The sequence below is a fragment of the Desmodus rotundus genome, chromosome 2, assembly GCF_022682495.2.
Source record: "Desmodus rotundus isolate HL8 chromosome 2, HLdesRot8A.1, whole genome shotgun sequence".
Taxonomy (NCBI): Eukaryota; Metazoa; Chordata; class Mammalia; order Chiroptera; family Phyllostomidae; genus Desmodus; species Desmodus rotundus.
In genome coordinates, this window is record NC_071388.1 from 25471241 (window position 1) to 25491237 (window position 19997).

The following is a 19997-nucleotide window of genomic DNA, read 5'->3' on the forward strand; positions in this document are numbered from 1 at the left end:
CCCACAACCTAGGCATGTGTCCTGACCAGGAATCGAACCCATGACCTTTTTCATTTACAGGCTGACCCTCCAACCAAGCCACACTGGCCAGGGCCATTTCTGTATAGTTTTGTCAGGTTCAAGAAAAGAGATGACGTTTGACTAAGGAATACAAATGCAAATAAGTGAAAGGCTACAAGAATCGTTTTGGAGAACTTGAGAGGGAGGGGAGCTGACACTCACGGAGACAGGGAACAATGCAAGAGGACATGTTTGCAGGTAGGAAAGGAAGATCACGGGCTTAGTCTTGGCCAAGTTGAGTTATGGTTGCCTTTTACACACCTAAAAGGAAATTTCAAGGAGGCAGTCTGAAGATTTTAGAGAAAGCTGATACTAAACTGGGGATCAATGGCATGTCATAGGTGATCACAGAAGTGTGATTATAATCTTTGCATAGATTAGAGTTTACTGTGAGAAGAAAATCTTAGGTTGAGAATTAAACCCCTTAAACATTTAATGATCTGGGAGAACATGTGCTAGCAAAGAGACACAATGTTGGGTAGCAATGGTCAGAAAAGTGGAAAAAAACAATGTGATGTTATCTAAAGGAGTGGTCAAGTGTCTAATGTTTCCGATATCAAAATACATACAAAAATCACCCATTTAGTGAGACAGGCATTGGTGATTTTTCAAGGCTTTACGGTATAATGGGGGCAACGAGACTGTAATGGGTTGAGAAGTGTGAGACTTGAGCAACTGGAGAAAGCAGAGTTTTTAGAAGAACTTGGCTGTGATGGTAAGGGGAGGGAGGGAGGGCAGGAGGGATGTGCTTTAGTGTTTGAGATGGGAAATATTTGAGCATGTTTACATGCCAGTTGGATCACATTGAAGGGGAACAGTTGAATACAAAGGAGAGAAGAGAGAAGTAGGAGATAGGATTCAAGACAATGCGACTATTTAGTTATGAGCAGATCCCTCCTCTATCGGAGCAGCAAGGAATAGACAAGTAACAAGTAACATATAGTGTATTTCTGAACTGTGAGCTGGTTTCTCTTTGTCACCTCTTCCCACTGAAATTAGAATCTACTAAGAATTAGGGGGCACCTGGGAGTTGGGGGCTTGAAAAAAACTGAAGTCTGAATAACAAAGCCTGCAGTTGGAGATAATGGCTAAACTTTTGTGTGCTTCATCAGATGCTCAGACCCCAAAACAATGGGGTCTACCAAAGGCATCACCTACATCTGTGTTTGTACTTAACTACTTTTAACGTATCCATTTATGACTGTGTCCCTCCCAGTGAACTGGACAGAGGGCATGTGCTACATTTTAACCCGGCTTTCTATGCATGGCTCCAGATTTAATGCCTTGACCAATGAGTTCTGTCAAATGTAAAATGAATCAAGTTCCTGCCTTTATTTGCAGCAAAAGTAGAAGAGAATTTTCTTAGCTGCTATGCTGATTATTTACCTAGGATTAGTGTAAGTGCTTTACATAAATTAACTCATTTAAGCCATAAAATAACCCACTGAAGATCACTTCCCAGATGAAGAAACAGAAGCAAAGAGACAACTTTCTAAGGTCCCACAGGAGTTAAGTCACAGAGCCAGGATTTGAATGAAGCCTGATAATCTATCAGTGTTCACTGTATGAACTTGTATCCAATGCCTCTGCAGCAGCAGCAGAAGAGTGGGTGAACACCATGATGATTATCAGAACTGTTTAAATTGGGACTAGATAAAACTGCAGAGTTCCTGTGCTTGCTCCTAATTTTTCTAGCACTAAAATTCTGTATAATTGGCCCTGGCTGGTGTGGCTCTGTGGATTGAGTGCCAGCCTGTGAACCAAAGGGTTGCAGGTTGGATTCCCAGCCAGGGCACATGCCTGGGTTGTAGGTCAGGTCCGCAGCAGGGGGTGCACAAGAGGCAACCACACATTGATGTTTCTCTCCCTCTCTCTCTAAAAATAAAATCTTAAAAAAATTATTTTTGTATAATTGCCATTTAGGCAGAAAAAAGCTCATATAACTATGTAAATTAATAAACATTGACTGTAACATCAATAACCAAAAGCAGCATTCTAATTTTATATTTTAGATAGACTAAAACAGCAATCACGTTCAAGGTTTGGGAACTTTGTAAAAACACCATTATGATGCACTTATTTCAATAAATGATGTATTTCAAAAATCAACATCAATAGTATTGTTTCATCTGCGTAATAGTATATAAAACTGGTATTTGAAAAACACATCAGAACCCACTTCAACATCTTATGGGCATCAGAATATCAAAAGTGAAAAAAAAGGAAATAAAGAAATGAGCGTTCATCTGGCAAGGGATGAAGTGTCTTCCTTCCCTATAGAAAACATTCTAAACAATGGGCAAATTAAAAACTTCTGAATTGAAGGAAGACCTTTTTAGAAATAGAGTAAAGTTCATCTCAGAAATTGCATCATTATTATTACAAACCTTTACTAAGTGCCCACAGAACTCAGAGCGCATTGTTGGGGGTTTACAGAGCTTTGCTTGTATGCTGACCTTGCCCTTACGGAGATTACAATCTCACGAAAAGATGGAGAAATGCAAATGGGATAGAGTAACGCCTGAACAGACTCCACAGATCGAAAAATTACCATGAATGTAAAACACATACTGCAAAATCAGTGGTAATGTGGATGGCAAGGGCAGTAGACCGCACTGGATATATCCAGCTCCCTGAAGGAGCCAAATACCTGGAATATTAGAGACAGAGTGAAGCCAAGAAAACTGCTACTTGCTGCCTCTCTCTCTCCTTACTCTCTGCTGCTGAAGAAAACTGCAGAACAGGGAATATGAGGATAGAGATGAACAGAGAAACAAACTTTTCAGTACTCTTTAGCACTTCTAATTGCCACAGACTGGAACAAAACCCAGGTACCCTAACAGCTGTCCTATAACCATATAACCACATTAAACAGGTTCAAAGAAAGAGGTAAAAACCAGTTTCTCTGCACTAATTGCATACTTATATAGGTGGGGCATCTTAAAGACTGCACTGGGAGATACTAGATTAAGGCAAAAAGTATAACTTTACGGAGGAACTACACTGTCAAGTACAAAGGGTAATGGTTGGAAGTTGGAAACACCCATAATAGGTATAACAGGAAATAGATGTTTAATGTTAATGAGTCAAACAGGGGGGCAACCCCTAAGAAATGAGAATACGGCAGGAGAGAGTAAGGTTATACTGACTCCTGCCCAGCCCAATTAGCCAAAATATGGAGGAGGTTTTCTGCTTTTTTAAAGAGAACTAATCTCCTAAGCCAAGTCCAAGAGTTGGACACTAGCACTGACAGTACCTAAAAAGAGTAAAAATGATGGGGGAAAAGTAGTGGCTTACAAGGTTCAAAAGTCAGAGGAATGGAGGGACCAAGATGTCGAATGAATTATCTGGATGACAGGTAACTGGAGATTGACAGCACCACAAAAAAGCATGTAGATTTAGGCAGATTATTAAGACATTTTAAACAGCTACATGAAGAATAAAAACAGATGAGGAAATTTTGAGTAAAGTTAGGGAGTAACAAGGAATACATCAGCTATACAAACCAGAGGTAAGATACAGAGGGTCAGAAAAGATAAGTAGTGCAGTATTTCCTTTTCTTCACACTCACCTGTCAACTCTACGAACAGTAGAGATCGAAATGGACATCCTGAACCAAATTTTTCACCCAAAGGGCCTGAATTTAAAAGAACATTCAAAATTAATCGAACTGCTAGGTTAAGTCTTAGGGAAATAATTGTAATCTGTCTCTTCGGTATACTGACATGCTATGCTAATTAACATGCAATATGACACTATAGTCCAGTTACTTCTGCTCACACCGGAATCCAGACTTTACCAATTTCCATCTTCCTTTAATTTAGGAATTCAGATTACAAGAATATCAGTGTGCACCTTGACTTTACTTAAAGGCATCTATGCACAACTTTATTACTGTATTTTATTGTATTTTTAAAAAGCATATACTTCATTGATGTGATTAAAAAGATTACTTTCTCCTTTAAATGTTCAAATTGTCAAATTGTTAGGCATGAATTTGCTAGTACAGTGTTCGGAAATATTGGAACAAATGTCTGGGCAAATCTTTCCCTTCTAGTCATATTAAATTACTGGGTTACAATTAATGAATTTTGCCAATAAGATGGTACAGAAGTACACCAGATACAGACCTTCAAAATAGTTAATGGATTCTAATTAAATATTTACACTTATGAGGTACATAATCCACTAAAACTGAGAAATTAACAATTGGTAAAACTGCTTTTGACTCAAGCTAAGTTGGCCTGTTTATTTAAAGCTCACCTTCTTACTATGATGGAAGATTTCAATTTTGAAAACTCAAAAGGAAATAATATACAGGCATACCTCGTTTTATTGCGCTTAGCTTTATTGCACATTGCAGATGTTGCATTTTTACAAGTTAAAGGTAAAACCCTCCACCAGCAAAAAGATTATGACTCACTAAAGGCTTAGAGAATAGCATTTCCTAGCAATAAAATATTTTTAAATTAAGATATATACATTATTTTTTTAGACAATGCTATTTATTGTACACTTAACAGACTATAGTATAGTGTAAAACATATATGCACCAGGAAACCAAAAAAACTAGTGATTTGCTTTATTGCGGTGGTCTGGAGCCAAACCCTGCAATATCTCCGAGGTATGCCTGTTAACAAAACTTTAGGACACATTTCTGCAGTAATTAGTGTAAGCCATTCCACAAAATACAGATAGGAAAAGCTGTGTAAACTTTTTTGCATTGGTTCACAAATTTAAGCCAATTTTTGAATAGTAATTGGAAGCACAGCTTCCAATGGTATGGGAGGTGAGGATCTGGGTCTTACCTGACCTTCAGTATGTGACCTTGATAGTTAATTCCCTTCTTGACAATCTATCATCTGAAAGGGCTAGTAAAGACCATTCATTCATGCTCTGAAATTCATGTACACCTATAGATCCCCTAAAATTGTATATGCCTTTTGGGAGGTGGGGGCTCTTCTAATTGCCCTATCACTTCGTAAATCGCTCCAGATCTAAATGTTATTCCCTTGTGGTAGGTAGAACTCTTTAAGATGACTCACTCCAGATTCCCTGATGTACCTCACCTTTTTAATCCCCTTCCAAGTGAGGGAAGTTCTGTGAATATAATAGATATCACCCTGTGATTAGGTTACAGCACAGGGCAAAGGGGAAGGGGTTTTGCAGGTGTAATTAAGGTACTAATCAGTTTGATTTTGAGTTAATCAAAAGGAAGGTCATCGCTTGTGGGCCTGACTTCATCAGTTGAGTCCTTTAGAGGGCTTCAGGCCTTCCCTAAAATCAGATTCTCCTGCAGGCCCTGAAGCAGCAAATTGCCATGAGTTCTAAAGCCGCAAGGAAATGAATTCTGCCACAGAAGATGAAAGAGGACACGGGCTTCACATGAGGTTCTGGCTCTGGCTGAAACCCTGACTGCGGCCTTGAGATGCTGAGCACAGGAACTAGGCTAAGCTGTACCTGGACCCACAGAAACTGTGACATAGTGAATACATGTTGTCTTAAACTGTAATTTGTTAGACAGCAACAGATAATACATCACTCTTTAAAGCCAAAGCTTAGCTTAATTTCTCTTTTCTTGAGGGAACTGAGGCAATGGAGAATTTAAAGAGGGTGTTCTGGAAATTAATGTTACAATACCCAGTCACTTTACAAAGAAACAGGGTAAGCCTAAACTAGACGTGAAAAACTCTTCCAGATGTCTTTTTAGTAGTCAACAGCTTCAATTATAGGAATGCTCTGGGTTTGGTTCAGAGTAATGTGGAAAGTACTAAACCCATCATGACACATGATAGAAAGGAAAAAATATCTTTAAAAATATATTTTAGACCAGGGCTACTCACATACCTGTAATACAACATTGTTATTTTCATAGCACTTGAGAAGGGCTCAATGCTCCAAAAAGGCAGTTTAAGACACAAGAAGCCAAGAACATTAAGCGTACCAAAGCTGGTTATTTCATCCCCACCCATGTCATCACAAATAATGCTCTATGTTAAAGATGAATCAGTTTCCTAGATCACTGTCTGTGGTGAATTGTTAATCGTGCTGAAACAAATTCCAGACGAGGTAAAGTTCCTACAATTCTATTGGAATATCAATGTATTGTATGAGACCATGGATAGAAATGAAGTATTTAAACCATAGGTGGCAAACACAAGGCCCGCCGGCCGAATCCGGCCCTCCACCTTGTTTTATCCAGCCCGGCACCTTGTTTCTACCTGGCGGCAGCGCCGCATTCTTGCTTAACTGTTTAGGAGTAGTTACATGTACACAGTCCTAAAATTACATTCAGCCCTTTGAAGGCAACTGCGTGGCTGATGTGGCCCCTGGTGAAAATGAATCTGACACCCGATTTAGACCATCAGGTAGCCCTTGTACTCAAAGATGTTAAAATCATCTATGACTAGTTTGTAGATAAGGACAACTATTCTATAAAATAATTTGGCCTACTGTCACCTCATCAGCTTTGAACCAAATTTTTGTTTACTAAAAACCATGAATCATGCAAAGTATTGTTATATTCACCTTATGGTAACTTAAATCTTCTATAAAACCCATGCTTTGTATGCAATCTATCATTTGGAGCCATATGTTGAAGTTATAGTAATACTTAAAATATAGCTCAAATTCTCTCTCAGCCCATTTGGCTGGAAGAATGAAGAAAGGCCAAAACCTTTGTTTGGTTCGGGAGAAAGCAGAAGCATAGATGGTTGTCACCTGAACAAATGCAGTGGTTTAGAACAGGAATATGTCTACTGAAAAAATATGTTCTGTTATGTTGGTTCTGGGTCAAAAGCTTAGAAAAACAAGCTAATAAAACCCAGTGAGTTATACTAATTTTACATTAATATGTAAGAAATCCACACAGCACACACACACACCCCATGTAAAACATTGCTTAAGTTTAATGTTTATTTCCCCAAGACAGCCTAGCCTGCACTCTACTTGGATAAATTTTACAAGCTAGTTTTCTGCTGCTTCTAGTTTTAAACTTTAACCATGTTTCTGATGACAAGGAATGCTGCAAAAATACTCTAGTTCAACAAAGAGTTATGATCACAAAATAATTTTTATCCGTTCTACAGTGTTTCAGATTTACCAGTTGATTTTAAACACAAAGTATAGATAGATGCTAATGGTGGCTAATCTGGTATGTTTCGTATAGCAAACTGTTGTTCATGCAACACTTGTGCTCGAAGGGGAAGGCACAGGATTTCCTACAATGAGCCACCTTATAAAGAGTTCTTTTTGTACAAATTAATTTATGTCACATTTAATTTAGTGTGTGCATAACCTCAAAACTGAGGTATTATTCCAATTTATAAAAACCACTTGCATAACTTTTATGCAAGTTTTAAAAATACAAAGTTTTCTCCCTAAAGTGGCTCAAAATAGATTGTTCATGGCTGCCTACATCTAAGATAAAAAGATTCTAAAACAATTGAACAGATTAGGCATATTATTAAAGGTGTTCAAACCATTACTTGATTTGTACATCTATTCAAACCTCTTCATCAGTCTTTATTCAGCAGTACATATGCACCAAATTTCATTTTAGAAGTTTCCATATCATTTTCATAGAAAACAAAGTTTGAAAACAAGTAACATTTAAACACAGCACGGTATTCTACCACAACTGAAACTTTTTTCTTCTTCTTTACAGGACTCAACAAAATCTAAAAATGAACTATGTTGTAGATTTACCTCATGCAAAGATCTTTATGTTGTCTCTGAAAATGAAAAGGATGGCTTTTTAAAGCACATTTTACTGTTTATACTATTATGGCAACTTGTGTACTGCAACACAGTCTATTTTGAGGGAAATTTATGATTTTTTTTTCCATGCAAAAATCTACACAAATTAGTTTTGATGATATGGAAAACTTTTCATAGCATCAAACATTCATCTGGTGCAAATGCACAGGGAAACCTTCCTGAAAAGTTTTCTGACTTGAGAAGCAACTAAAAAGCCAAGTAGGTAAAGTAAATAAAAACTTAAAAAAAAAAAAAAAAAAGGAGGGGGGTGGGAGAAGGGAAGGGGGAATAGAAAACACAGGCTGCAGAGTAAACCAATGTCTGCTGCTAAACCGGTCTTTGTTTTCATGTCCAGTGTACATTAACACTTATGATCTCATTTTGATGATTTACTAGGTTTGTTACCAGCCCCCTGAAGGCGAATCAAGCTTGCATGCATTCACATACAGCACCACAACCATACTCTCATACACAGTCACTCCAGGACTAGGAGTCTGCTTCGTGAGTGAAGAGCCCTAGATTTGAAAGATGAACCTGGCTCTCTACCACTGAGCCAGACATTCATTCAACACTGTCCATTCACACATTGCTTCATAGCAAGGCCTGGGCTCATTTTCCTTTGACTTATATGGGCATCCTATTCTCTTTTATGCTTACAAGGCTCGAAGATGACAGGTACTGCACTTTCCCCTCAATTGGTATAGAGTAAGTCAATGTTCCTTCTCAGGCACCGAAATTCTGTGACCTGTAGCCCTTTTTACTTTGATCAGCCTAAATAAGCACTCATGTAAAGTTTTCATTACATTTTGCCACTCATTCTCACTCGCACCCACTCGCCATCTTGACTTCATTTGGGCATTTTCTGTGATTCCAAATGAAATCTTCACATTTTCTTTCCCGATTTAATGCAGCAGCAGATCCCATGAGCCAAGCTTGATGGATCAAACCTTTTTATATATATGAGTATATATATGTATCTCAGTGCTGCATTGTACCTAGCTTCCACAACATCTTTCTAAAACTGGAACCCTTCTGTTGGTACATTGGCAGATGAATTGAAACCAAATGTTCCACCTTGTATTGCCTCTGGAACAAGGCTAGCATCTTCATCAATCTATAGGAAAAAAGAAGAAAAATGAGGATGAGTTTTACAGTATACATAAATAGCATTATAGCAATATTGCCATTTCCCCTAAAAAAGCATGAGAGAAGTGACAAGCATCAACACTGTCCTATCATCCCTTTAGAAAGCTGAAACATTCTGTAAAAGAAGAAGACGCCCAAATAAGAAGAAACTTGAGTTTATGCAAGACAAATATTTTCTAAATGAAACAGAAGTAATAAATGAAAGATGGTCATACATCTCAAACTGAGAGGATACTATAATTTCCCTTATATCTGGGCAAATACAAAATAGTTGATGACATTAAAAAATTACTGCCACCACTTTTAGAGTAAGTGTAATCTTTGGTAAATTTTTAATAGCAGTTAGGCTTAAATAACAGCTAATAATAAATAACTTCTATATGCTTTATATGTAAAGGTTCTTTTTTGAAGTTAACACAAAATTATGAGCCTACAGTGAAGTTCCTATAAATGTGCATATCATCTTAACTATTTTTGCAATGTAAGAGGGTAACAAAGAACTGCATATTGCAGTATTAGAAATCATAAGGCCTTGTGTATATCTAACTGCAAATTAGGACTTCCAAAAATCCGACTTTAAAGACATGTGATAAAAGCTACCGTTAAAAGACTATGCTTTTTCCAGATTTTATTTTTGATTTATTTAACTGGTATTATATTCTAAATAGGACTCGATCATCTAAAGGACCTGATATCTAAATAGTTTAATCATCTACAGTGTCTGGCAGAAGTAAGGCCTGCTTGACTGTGGTTGGTAGGGTAATAATATATAGTTTGATTTGAACATTTCACCTAAAATGTTGTATGGTATGCTTGAGTGGTACTGTTATGTTACAGAATGACATACTTATGATTTTGTAATAAAAAAATAGGGGCGTTAGTTGTGCCAGACCCTGTGTTAAGTACATTCTACATGTTTCTTTTTCAATACAGACATGCATCAAATTAACAATGGGGATACATTCTGAGAAATGCATTGTTAGGTGATTTCACTGCTGTGCAAACATCATGAAGTGTACTAACACAAACCTAGATGGGATAGCCTAATACTGTAATTGTATGTGCTATACTTTTTTCTCAACTTTTAATTTTTTAAAAAGATTTTACTTATTTTCAGAGAGACGGGAAGGGAGGGAGAAAGAGAGGGAAGCATCAATCAGTTGTCTCTAGCATGCCCCCAACTTCACCTGAGTAATGTAATGGGGTATGACATTACAATGTGTATGACATCACTAGGCAATAAGAAGTTTTCAGCTCCATCATTATCATCTTATGGAACCACTGTCGTATATATGGTCCATCACTAACCAAAATGTTGTTTTGTGGCTCATGATTGGTATTGTTCTTGTCAGGTCAATGTTTGGACAATATATGCTTAAAAAATGTTTGATAATATTCTACTCCTTTTTGATCATGTGGAAAAGTTTGTGCTATGAGCTATTTGTTAAAAAGTTGAGAAAATCATTCAAGAAATTCACTGGTGGATACACCTAATCTTTATAATTTTCTAAGGAACAGTTGCTTTAATCATTGATTTACTTTCCAAAAAGGCAATACTAAAAATAAGTTAATACTTTAAATTTCGTTGCCATATACTAACAAATCTGAAGACTTCTGTATACTACACCTTACATTATATGGAAACTTATTTTTTTGATGATTTATTATTTTCAATTTATCTATCTATGTTCATATTTAGTTTTGGTCACCAACTAAAAATAACGGTGAGAACATAGTCAATAGTGGATTAACTAATTATTGCCACAAAGGATTTGTCACAGGATATACTTGTACCACTGTATTGTTTATAAACACATTATGACAGTAGCAATATAAAATATGTAACTATGGACACATCAAGTGAAAAATAAAGCCTAACTTCTCCAGTGTAAAAAAAAAAAAAATTAACTTTCTTGCCCCAAGGGACTTTCAAATGTTGAAATTATTATGTTTCTGAAATAAGTGACCTTACTGTCATTTACCTATTTTAATTCCACACTCCTCAAAATACATACATGCATGTTCTAGCTTATATTATTTCACCCAGGTTTTTATTTATTAAGAAAACTAAAAAAGCCATAAAGTTATTAAATACATCATCTGTAGAGAAGAACTGATCGATGATCTCATAGGCCAATTTGTAGATGTCTTCATTTTCATGATTTTGTAGTTGTTCGATTTTCTCCAGTCCTGCAAGAGATTTTGGGAAGTGAAACAACGTAATATCTAAAAAGTAATAGCAAAAAAGGTATAATAATCTTGGGACCACAGAATCCAATCACTGAATTGCACATTTAAAATTTTGGGGAATTTATTCTAAAGGTAAATCTTAAAAATGAGATCTGGTTTTGCCTTGTAGGAGTTGCAATTTTAAGGTCTCTGAAAAGTAATGAAATTTCCCTTTCATTTATGTTCTTTCTCTACTCCTTAAATGGTGAAAGTTGTTCATTTCTCACTCTATACAAATTCTCCTATGGGACCCTTTCATTAAAAAATTGAGCTACTAACATAGGCTGACGACCTGTAAATCTAAAGTTTCATTTCTTTTCTGAGCTTCAGATACATAAAATTTACATGTCTGCATGATAGTATCACCAGGATGTTTCATAGTTATCTAAAAGTTGATCTGTCTAAAACACAATTTGTTATTTGCCTTTATGCATTTAACTTTGATGATAAACAGCTTGAAGTTCTAAGAGAAAGCCTAAGGTTCTCCTTCCTTCAATACTCTACAATTAAATCTTTTTTGTTTTTTTAGATTTTATTTATTAATTTTTAGAGAGAGGGGAAGGGAGGGAGAAAGAGAGAAACATCAATGGGTTGTTGCCTCTCGGGTGCCCCCTACTGGGGACCTGGCCTGCAACCCAGGCATGTGGCCTGACTGGGAATAGAACCCTGAAACCCTTTGGTTCACAGGCTGGTGCTCAATCCACTGAGCTACACCAGCCAGGTCCGTCTATCCGTTTCTGTTTTTTAAAATTATTTACTTATTTTTAGAGAGAGGGGAAGGGAAGGAGAAAGAGAGGGAGAGAAACATCAGTGTGTGGTTGTCTCACACACCCCCCATCAGGAACCCAGCCTGCAACCCAGGCATGTGCCCTGACTGGGAATAGAACCCACGATCCTTTGGTTCACAGGCTGGCACTCAATCCACTGAGCCACGCCAGCCAGGGCTCTATCCATTTCTTGAACCTTGTGATATCCCCTTTGTCTCCATTATTACTGTCCTCATTTATTGTAGCCCAACTACTATATACTTTCCTAACCAGTTTTCTGTCTCCTGTCTCTAGTGGGTCCCATTCCTCTGATAAGCACGCTCCATTTAAACATACTAATGGCTTACCAAGTAAAATCTTCCAATGGCTTGTCATACCCTATGGCAAAATTCATTGGGATACCTGGACCTCACCTCTAGTGAGATAGGCACTGCTTAAGATCTATATTTTTACTTTAATAAAAATAAGTTTTTAATAATTAAAATGTTTTCCATGGGTAAAAATAGCAAAAGTAGTAAAATATTTTAAAACTAGGCCTGTTTTTAATTTTCTGGTACTCACTTCCCAATTAGTTCCCTAACACTATTCCCATCTTCTGTTCCTAACTTGATATCATGCATGGTTTCTTTTTTAATTATATTTGTCATTTTACTAACTTTAGAAATACTATTTCTTAGTAATTTTCAAGCCTCTGGATCCCTCTACTAAGTTGAAGACACAGTTCTCCTACTCTTACCATTACCCTTCCCTTCACTTATTTCTCAACTTCTGTCAGCAATACCTTTAGTTTTATGTTTATCCAGGTCGACATTTACAATTTGTTCCACAGCCACATTTGAGACCTCCATGTTCTGTGTACTTGTTAATTGTGAGAGTTGAGAGCTAAGAGGTTGCTTATATTCCAGGTGGCTCTGATGCACAGCCATGTATCACATGTATCACAGCAACACATCTGTGTTGCGGCGCCATGACTTATGCAAGTTCTAGCAAGTGCAACGAGTCCCGAGCAAGCGCTGAATGCTGAAATATTTATTCTTTTCTTGTCGAAATGCAATGAGTACAGGATTTGATCAGTTCTGAAGCTGACAAGTACCAAGGTACAACTGTATCCACCATGTTATAAAGCTTGTAAGAGTACAGGGAGGTACCTGCTTACTGGCCATGTCTCAGCCTCATCTTTTGGCAGTTTCTACCCCGTATTTTGTGATTCAGCAATAATGAACTACTTACAATTTGCTGAATGCTATTTCTCACCTCAGACTTCACTCATGGTGTTATATCTGCCTGGAACACCTTTCATCCCTTTTTACTTTATTAATCCTTATTCATCTCTCAAAATCCAGCCCAGGTGTGACTTCCTGCTTCTTCCAGGATGGGTTACATATTTCATTTTGTTGTACATTTCTATTAGGGTAATTAGCACATTAAATCAGTTCGTATTTATCTGTATGACTAGACTACATGCCTTGAGGGCAAGAACTGTGTCTTGCTTACCACTGACTTCCAAGCATCTTAGTACAGGGCCTGTTCAATATATAGCAGCAATTCAGTTACCTAAGCATATGCACGAAGCTGAAAGGACTGTACACATAGAACATAGTATTTACTTTATTCTGTTACTCGATTATGTAGGACCAAAGAAGTACAGAAGTACTGTATTCGTCAGAAAATAAATGTAGTTACAAAATGAACATTAAAATATGTAATAATAGCTTATAATAAACTTACCTCCACATTCTTCTATAAGATTGGCTATGGTTTCTGCCTCATCTTCAGCCATTTTTAATATATTACTTAACCCATCCAGTACTACTTGCACAACTTGTGCATCTTTTACAGTCAGCAAGTTGCAAAAAGGTGGAATTACATTTTGTTGAATTAGGTAGGCCACCTGAAGAATAAAAACACCATGATATAATAAACATAGGTGAACTCACTGGAATATTTTGATTTTTAAATTTTAAGTGTGAAAACACGATCTCATCTCTTGCATGTTAAGTTAGACTACATTAATCTAACTTCCTTTTCATGTACTATGTTTATTTTCCTTGAACTTAGAAAAAGTTAAAACTTCCAGCCAAGATGGAGGTGTAGGCAGATACACTTTGCCTCCTCACACAAAGAAGGAGAGCAATGAATTTAAAAACAAAAAATAACCAGAAATGCCAGAAAATGGAACTGTACAGAACTCTGACAACCAAGGAATTAAAGAAGAAACATTTATTCAGACTGGTAGGGGGTGGCAAGGCAGCAGCTAGAGGACCTGCTGGTCCTACATTTGTGTGCAGATAAACCAGGAGGAACTACTGGGAAGCGAGACAGACCACACCACCTAGGGTTCTAGCACAGAGAAATAAAGCCTCAAACCTCTGACTGTAAAAACCTGTGGGAACTGAGGTGGCGGGAGAAACTCCCAGTCTCACAGGAGACTTTGTTGAGGACATCCAAAGAGTCCTAAAACTTACACAAGCCCATCACCCAGGAAGCAGCACCAGAAGGGCCCAATTTGCTTGTGTGTACTGGAGGAAGTGACAGAAAGCCAGTGAGAGCCAAGCAAGCAGCATCATTCCCTCTCAGACCCCTCCTCACACACAGTGCAACAACGCAGCAATGTGGGTTGCCTTGCCGTGGCGAAGACCTAAGTCTCAACTCCACACTATGTAACAGGCACACCAAGACAAAAAAACATGGCCCAAATGAAAGAACAGATCAAAGCTCCAAAAAACAGAACTAAGTGGTGAAGAGATACCAACCTATTAGATGCAGAGTTCAAAACACTGGTAATCAGGATGCTCACAGAAATGGTTGAGTATGGTCTCAAAATAAAGGAAAAGTGAAGGTTATGCAAAGTAAAACAGAGAAAAACATACAGGGAACCAACACTGACTGGAAGGAAACCAGGACTCAAATAAATGATATGGAGCAGAAGGAAGAAAAACATTCAACCAGAACAGAATGAAAAAACAAGAATTCAGCCCTGGATGGTGTGGCTCAGTAGACTGAGTGCTGGCCTGCAAACTGAAAGGTCACTGGTTCGATCCCCAGTCAGGGCACATGCCTGGGATGCAGGCTGGGGCCCCAGTTGAGGGTGTACAAGAGGCAATCACCCATTGATGTTTCTTTCCCTCTCTTTCTCCCTCCCTTCCCCTCTCTCTAAAAGAAATAAATAACATCTTTAAAAAATAGTAATTCAAAAAAATGAGGAGGCTTAGGAACCTACAGGAAAACTTTAAACATTCCAACATCCAAATCACAGGGCTGCCAGAGGAGAACAGGATGAGCAAGAAACTGAAAACTTATTTCAAAAAATAATGGAGAACTTCCCCAATGTGGCAAAGGAAATAGACTGCCAGAAAGTATAGGAAGCTCAGAGAGTCCCAAAGAAGTTGGATCTAAGGAAGCACATACCAAGGCACATCATAATTACGTTACCTAAGATTAAAGATAAGGAGAGAATCTTAAAAGCAGCAGTTACCTACGAAGGAGTTCCCATAGGACTATCAGCTGATTTCTCAAAAGAAACCTTGCAGGCAAGGAGCTGGAAAGAAGTATTCAAAGTCATGAAAGGCAAGGACCTACATCCAAGATTATTGTACCCACCAAAGCTATCATTCAGAATGGGAGGGCAGAGAAAGTGCTTCTCAGATAAGGTCAAATTAAAGGAGTTCATCATCACCAAGCCCTTATTATATGAAATGTTAAAGGGACTTATCTAAGAAAAAGATGATCAAAACTATGAACGGTAAAATGACAACAAACTCACAACTATCAACAAATGAACCTAAAACAAAAACAAAGCAAACAATAGAACAGGAACAAAATCACGGAAATGGAGATCACACAGAGGGTTATCAGTGGGGAGGGGGAGAGGGGAGAATGGGGAAAGGTACAGAGAATAAGAATCATAAATAGTAGGTACCAAATAAGACAGGGGGAGGTTAAGAGTAGTATATAGGAAATGGAAAAGCCAAAGAACTTATATGTACGACCCATGGACATGAACTAAGGTGGGGGGTTGGGGGGGGATGCTGGTGGGAGGGGAATAAAGGGAAGAAAAAAAATGGGACAATGTAATAGCATAATCAATAAAATATATTAAAAAAAATTAAGTGAAAGTGAATGAATCACTCAATTTCCTATGAAACATTTCTGTGCCATATGGAATACTTTCAAAGATCCTTTTCCCTTTAAGATTAAGAAATTGTAACACCAGTTAAAAGGTTGGATATTTTTTCTAAAAACTACTAACTGTTTAATGTGAGAGTATCCACTGACTCTTTAGTATTATCACACTTACCATTCTCATATACCTGGCCCCCTTCGATTCACTATTCTACTGCTTCTGTAATATTTTCATAATATTTTTCTATCACTTTTATATTGTTACTATTTCCCTGTATATTATATACTGTGCTCAGTATTCCTATTTAAGTGGATTCACTGCTCACCACCAGTCTACAACTTATTTGTGATAATTATCAGTTTATTGTTTATCAGCTCCAAATCACTCTTGTAACTATCTGTGAAACATATCTTTTTTGGACCATTAAAACACATTTTATTTTGCCAGTAGGCACAATGTTGAGCTCTATCACCTGCACACTTTGAGAGTGCGTGACTCTCTAAATTTTATGCCCTAGGCACCTCTCATTCCTCTAATTTGTACTCCCAGCCTTTTGGTTGACTTTAGTGCCTACCAAGTGGCTGGTAAATTTTTGTTAATTTGTTAGGAGAATATGAGAGGCAGTTTCATTCTGTCCAATTAACCAAAAAAGTCCCCTTTTAAAAATTAATACTGTTATAAAGCAAAAACAAAACCAAAAAAACCTCAAAACGAAACGAAACAAAACAAAACAAAACCCCAACCCTGACTTAAGTCCTCAATCTTACCATGCAATAGAAAATTCTTGTAGATCAAGAAGTTGGGAAGGGAACACTTCTCATCTTCTAAAGGAACACTTTAGAAGATGAAACATTTCTAAAGGAGGTCAAGGTGACACTTTCATATTTAAAATCAGATTGTCTGTTTTCTTACTATTATTTTAAATTATGATTTACTGAAATCTAAAACTTAAATTATCTGTACTGTTATTTAACCAGTTTTGAGAAATAAGAAAGACTGAACTTACCTGATCTTTCCTCCCACTAATTGTTAAGTTACTTATGGCCCAAGCAGCTTCTTTCTGAGTGCCAAAATCCCCCTGCAACACAAAGCAAAGGATACAAACTGCAATATAAAGTAAACTGGAAAGATGTTTTTTGAAATAATTTTTCAACTACTGGATATTTGCACAGGTTTACTGCTAGCTTTTCTATAGGCACATATAATTTTTACTTATTAAGATAGCCCTTTGGCCCTGGCTGGTGTGGCTCAGTGGGTTGAATTCCATCCTATGAACAAATGTCGCTGGTTCAATTTTCCCAGTCAAGGCACAAGCCTGGGTTGCAGGTCAGGTCCTTGGTTGGGGGTGTGTAAGAAAGAGGCAACCAATTGATGTTTCTGTTGCACACTGATACCTGTCTCCCTCTTTTTCTCCTTCCTTTTCCCTCTTTAAAAATAAATAAAATAAATAAAAATAAAAAAGCGATGCAAGAAGAATATATGGTAGGGTGGGAATAGGCACATACATAGGCATTTGCTTTTATTTAAAGAGGAAACAATGGAGGAACAAACCAAAAACTAATAAAAAAAAAATGGAGTAGTTATGCCCTGGCCAGTGTGGCTCAGTTGAATGGAGCGTCATCCCATTAAACTGAAGGGTCATGAGTTCGATTCCCAGCCTGAGCACATGCCTAGGTTGTGTGGGTTTGGTCACTGGTTGGTTGCATATGAGAGGCAACAGATTGGTGTTTCTCTCTCACATCAATGTTTCTCTCCCTCCCTTCCCCTTTTTCTAAAAAAGAAAGATAAAATATCAAAATCAATAAGCATGTCCTCAGGTGAGGATAAAAAAAATAAATAAAAAATAAAAAAATGGAGTAGTCATGTCATTACTGGCTGTATGGTCTTGTTATTTTGATAGATTTTATATTATATTTCTCAATATAGCCTCAATTTTTTCAGGAAGATTTCCAGCATAAGAGAAATGAAAACATAAAATGCAAGAAGTGATAATAAAATCACTGTTATCTTAAATACCCAGTAATATCCAATAGCTTCCTTTCATTCATGATTTATTTTTCATGAATTCTCATATTCACATTACAATACACCTTTCCACTTTCTAAAAAAATACACCATCCCCTATTTTGTTCACTCAGGCCTAGAAGCAATGACAACTTTATAGCAATGATCATCCTTAGTACATGAACTATAATCCTTAAATACCATTCCCTACAAAAAGGAACCAGGACACCCTGGAGAAATAGTTCATTCAAGGCCTAGGTCAGAAAATATACAAGGTAAGTCTTGTCCCAGTCTTGATACCAGGGAATTATGTCATATCCAAAAGGAAGGAAGCTCTCAAAAACTACAAGGTGATGCAAAATAAAAAAAACACAGACCAAATTTAAGAGCTTCCTATTCGTCAGGGAACAAACTGGTGTCTGAGAGAACTATAATGGACTAAAACTTACAAAATATATATGTATCTATTTATATATATCTCCATAATGTCATAACAACACTAAAAATTCCACCTTAGTCTCCTTTTGCGATTGTTAGGAAACCATGCCATTGTGAAAATTGAGTAATGAGCAAAAATCAAACATTTATCTTGCCACTGCTATATAAAATATGTTCTCGTGTAAACTAATAGCTGATAAGCAAAAGCTCTTTACTGACGAATAATGGCTAATATATAAATGATGACAAAATTAGAAAACCAGCATTTTGTAGTTCCTAGTAAAATAGGGATCCAAGCAATGATCATTGATAAATGCCTAAAAACCAGTATGTGAAGGACTGATGTCTAGTTTTATAATAATCAGCTGGTATAGGCTGCAAACACCTGAGCTCACTCATTAATCTTAGTATCATTAAAAGTATGAGAAATAGAACATGTCTCCTAACGTGAATCACTAGAAGTACAGAGTAGTGCATAAGTATTCTTGCCTAACAAACTAAGCCTACTCTACCAGTTTATATGAAAGTAGCTTCTACTACCAGTTTGTAGAAAAATAAGTTAGAAATATTTTTCTCTTTAATTATAGATCAAAGTTCAGGAAAAAAACCCCATGCTGTGATTCTGACTTTTTTTTTTAATCCTCACCCAGGGACATTTTTTTTATTGCTTTTTTTAGAGAGAGAGGGGAAGGGTGAGAGAGAAACATTGACTGGTTGCCTCAAACAATTGCCCAGACGGGGATCACAGGAGCCCGGACAACGGATCAGGGCAGCAACCTAGACGTGTGCCCTGATCAGAAATTGAACCCATAATCCTTTGGCTAGGACCATGATCCAACCAAATGAGCCATACTAGCCAGGGCGATTGTGACATTTTAAAATGTCTCTTTCCCAAACATTAATATAATCATGAGATATAATATAGCATATGATTACTTGCAGTTTAATCTTGGGTAATTTATTTGTCTATACCATAGTTTCCTTATCTGTCAAATGGAGATAATTCTTAACCTCATAGAGCTACAGTATTAAATGAAGTAATATATTTAAAGTTTTTGGCATAATACCTAAGCATGTATAATCAGCAGTAATAATACGAATGTTTAATAAATCCCAGGGTAACAGTAATTCTAATAAAAGAATGATACAGAAGGGTCAAGGGGTCCTAAAAAGAAATGTTTCTTATATATAAAAACTTATGGGTTTGAAAGTTTTAATATTAATACCACTTTGGTATAGCATTTATGCCAACTATATAGGTTTTAATTAAATAAGAAGTATATATTCACATAATTTGTTAAATTTAAGCCCCTTTACTTTTACTCAGATATATAAAAGATGACTTTCTTACCTTATCCAAAAGGTGTATTATCATTGGGACAAGATTGGCATCAATCACTGCCTGAACCTGCTGCTGATTTCCTGCAGTGATGTTAGAGAGGAACCACACTGCTTCCTGTAGAACAAGACTC

General features: G+C 37.0%; 1 protein-coding gene across 1 annotated transcript in view; it reads right to left on the reverse strand.

Moving 5' to 3' along the window:
* Positions 1-6945: 6945 nt before the first annotated feature.
* Positions 6946-19997, reverse strand: part of KPNA4 (karyopherin subunit alpha 4) — a 58791-nt gene continuing 45739 nt past the window's right edge. The window contains exons 13-17 of the mRNA XM_024563233.4: positions 19877-19981; positions 17090-17161; positions 13689-13851; positions 11060-11154; positions 6946-8932 (exon numbers count right to left, since the gene is read on the reverse strand). Of these exons, the coding sequence (XP_024419001.1) occupies positions 8834-8932; positions 11060-11154; positions 13689-13851; positions 17090-17161; positions 19877-19981 (534 nt within the window). The 3' untranslated portion in view covers positions 6946-8833. The remainder of the gene's footprint in view (positions 8933-11059; positions 11155-13688; positions 13852-17089; positions 17162-19876; positions 19982-19997) is intronic.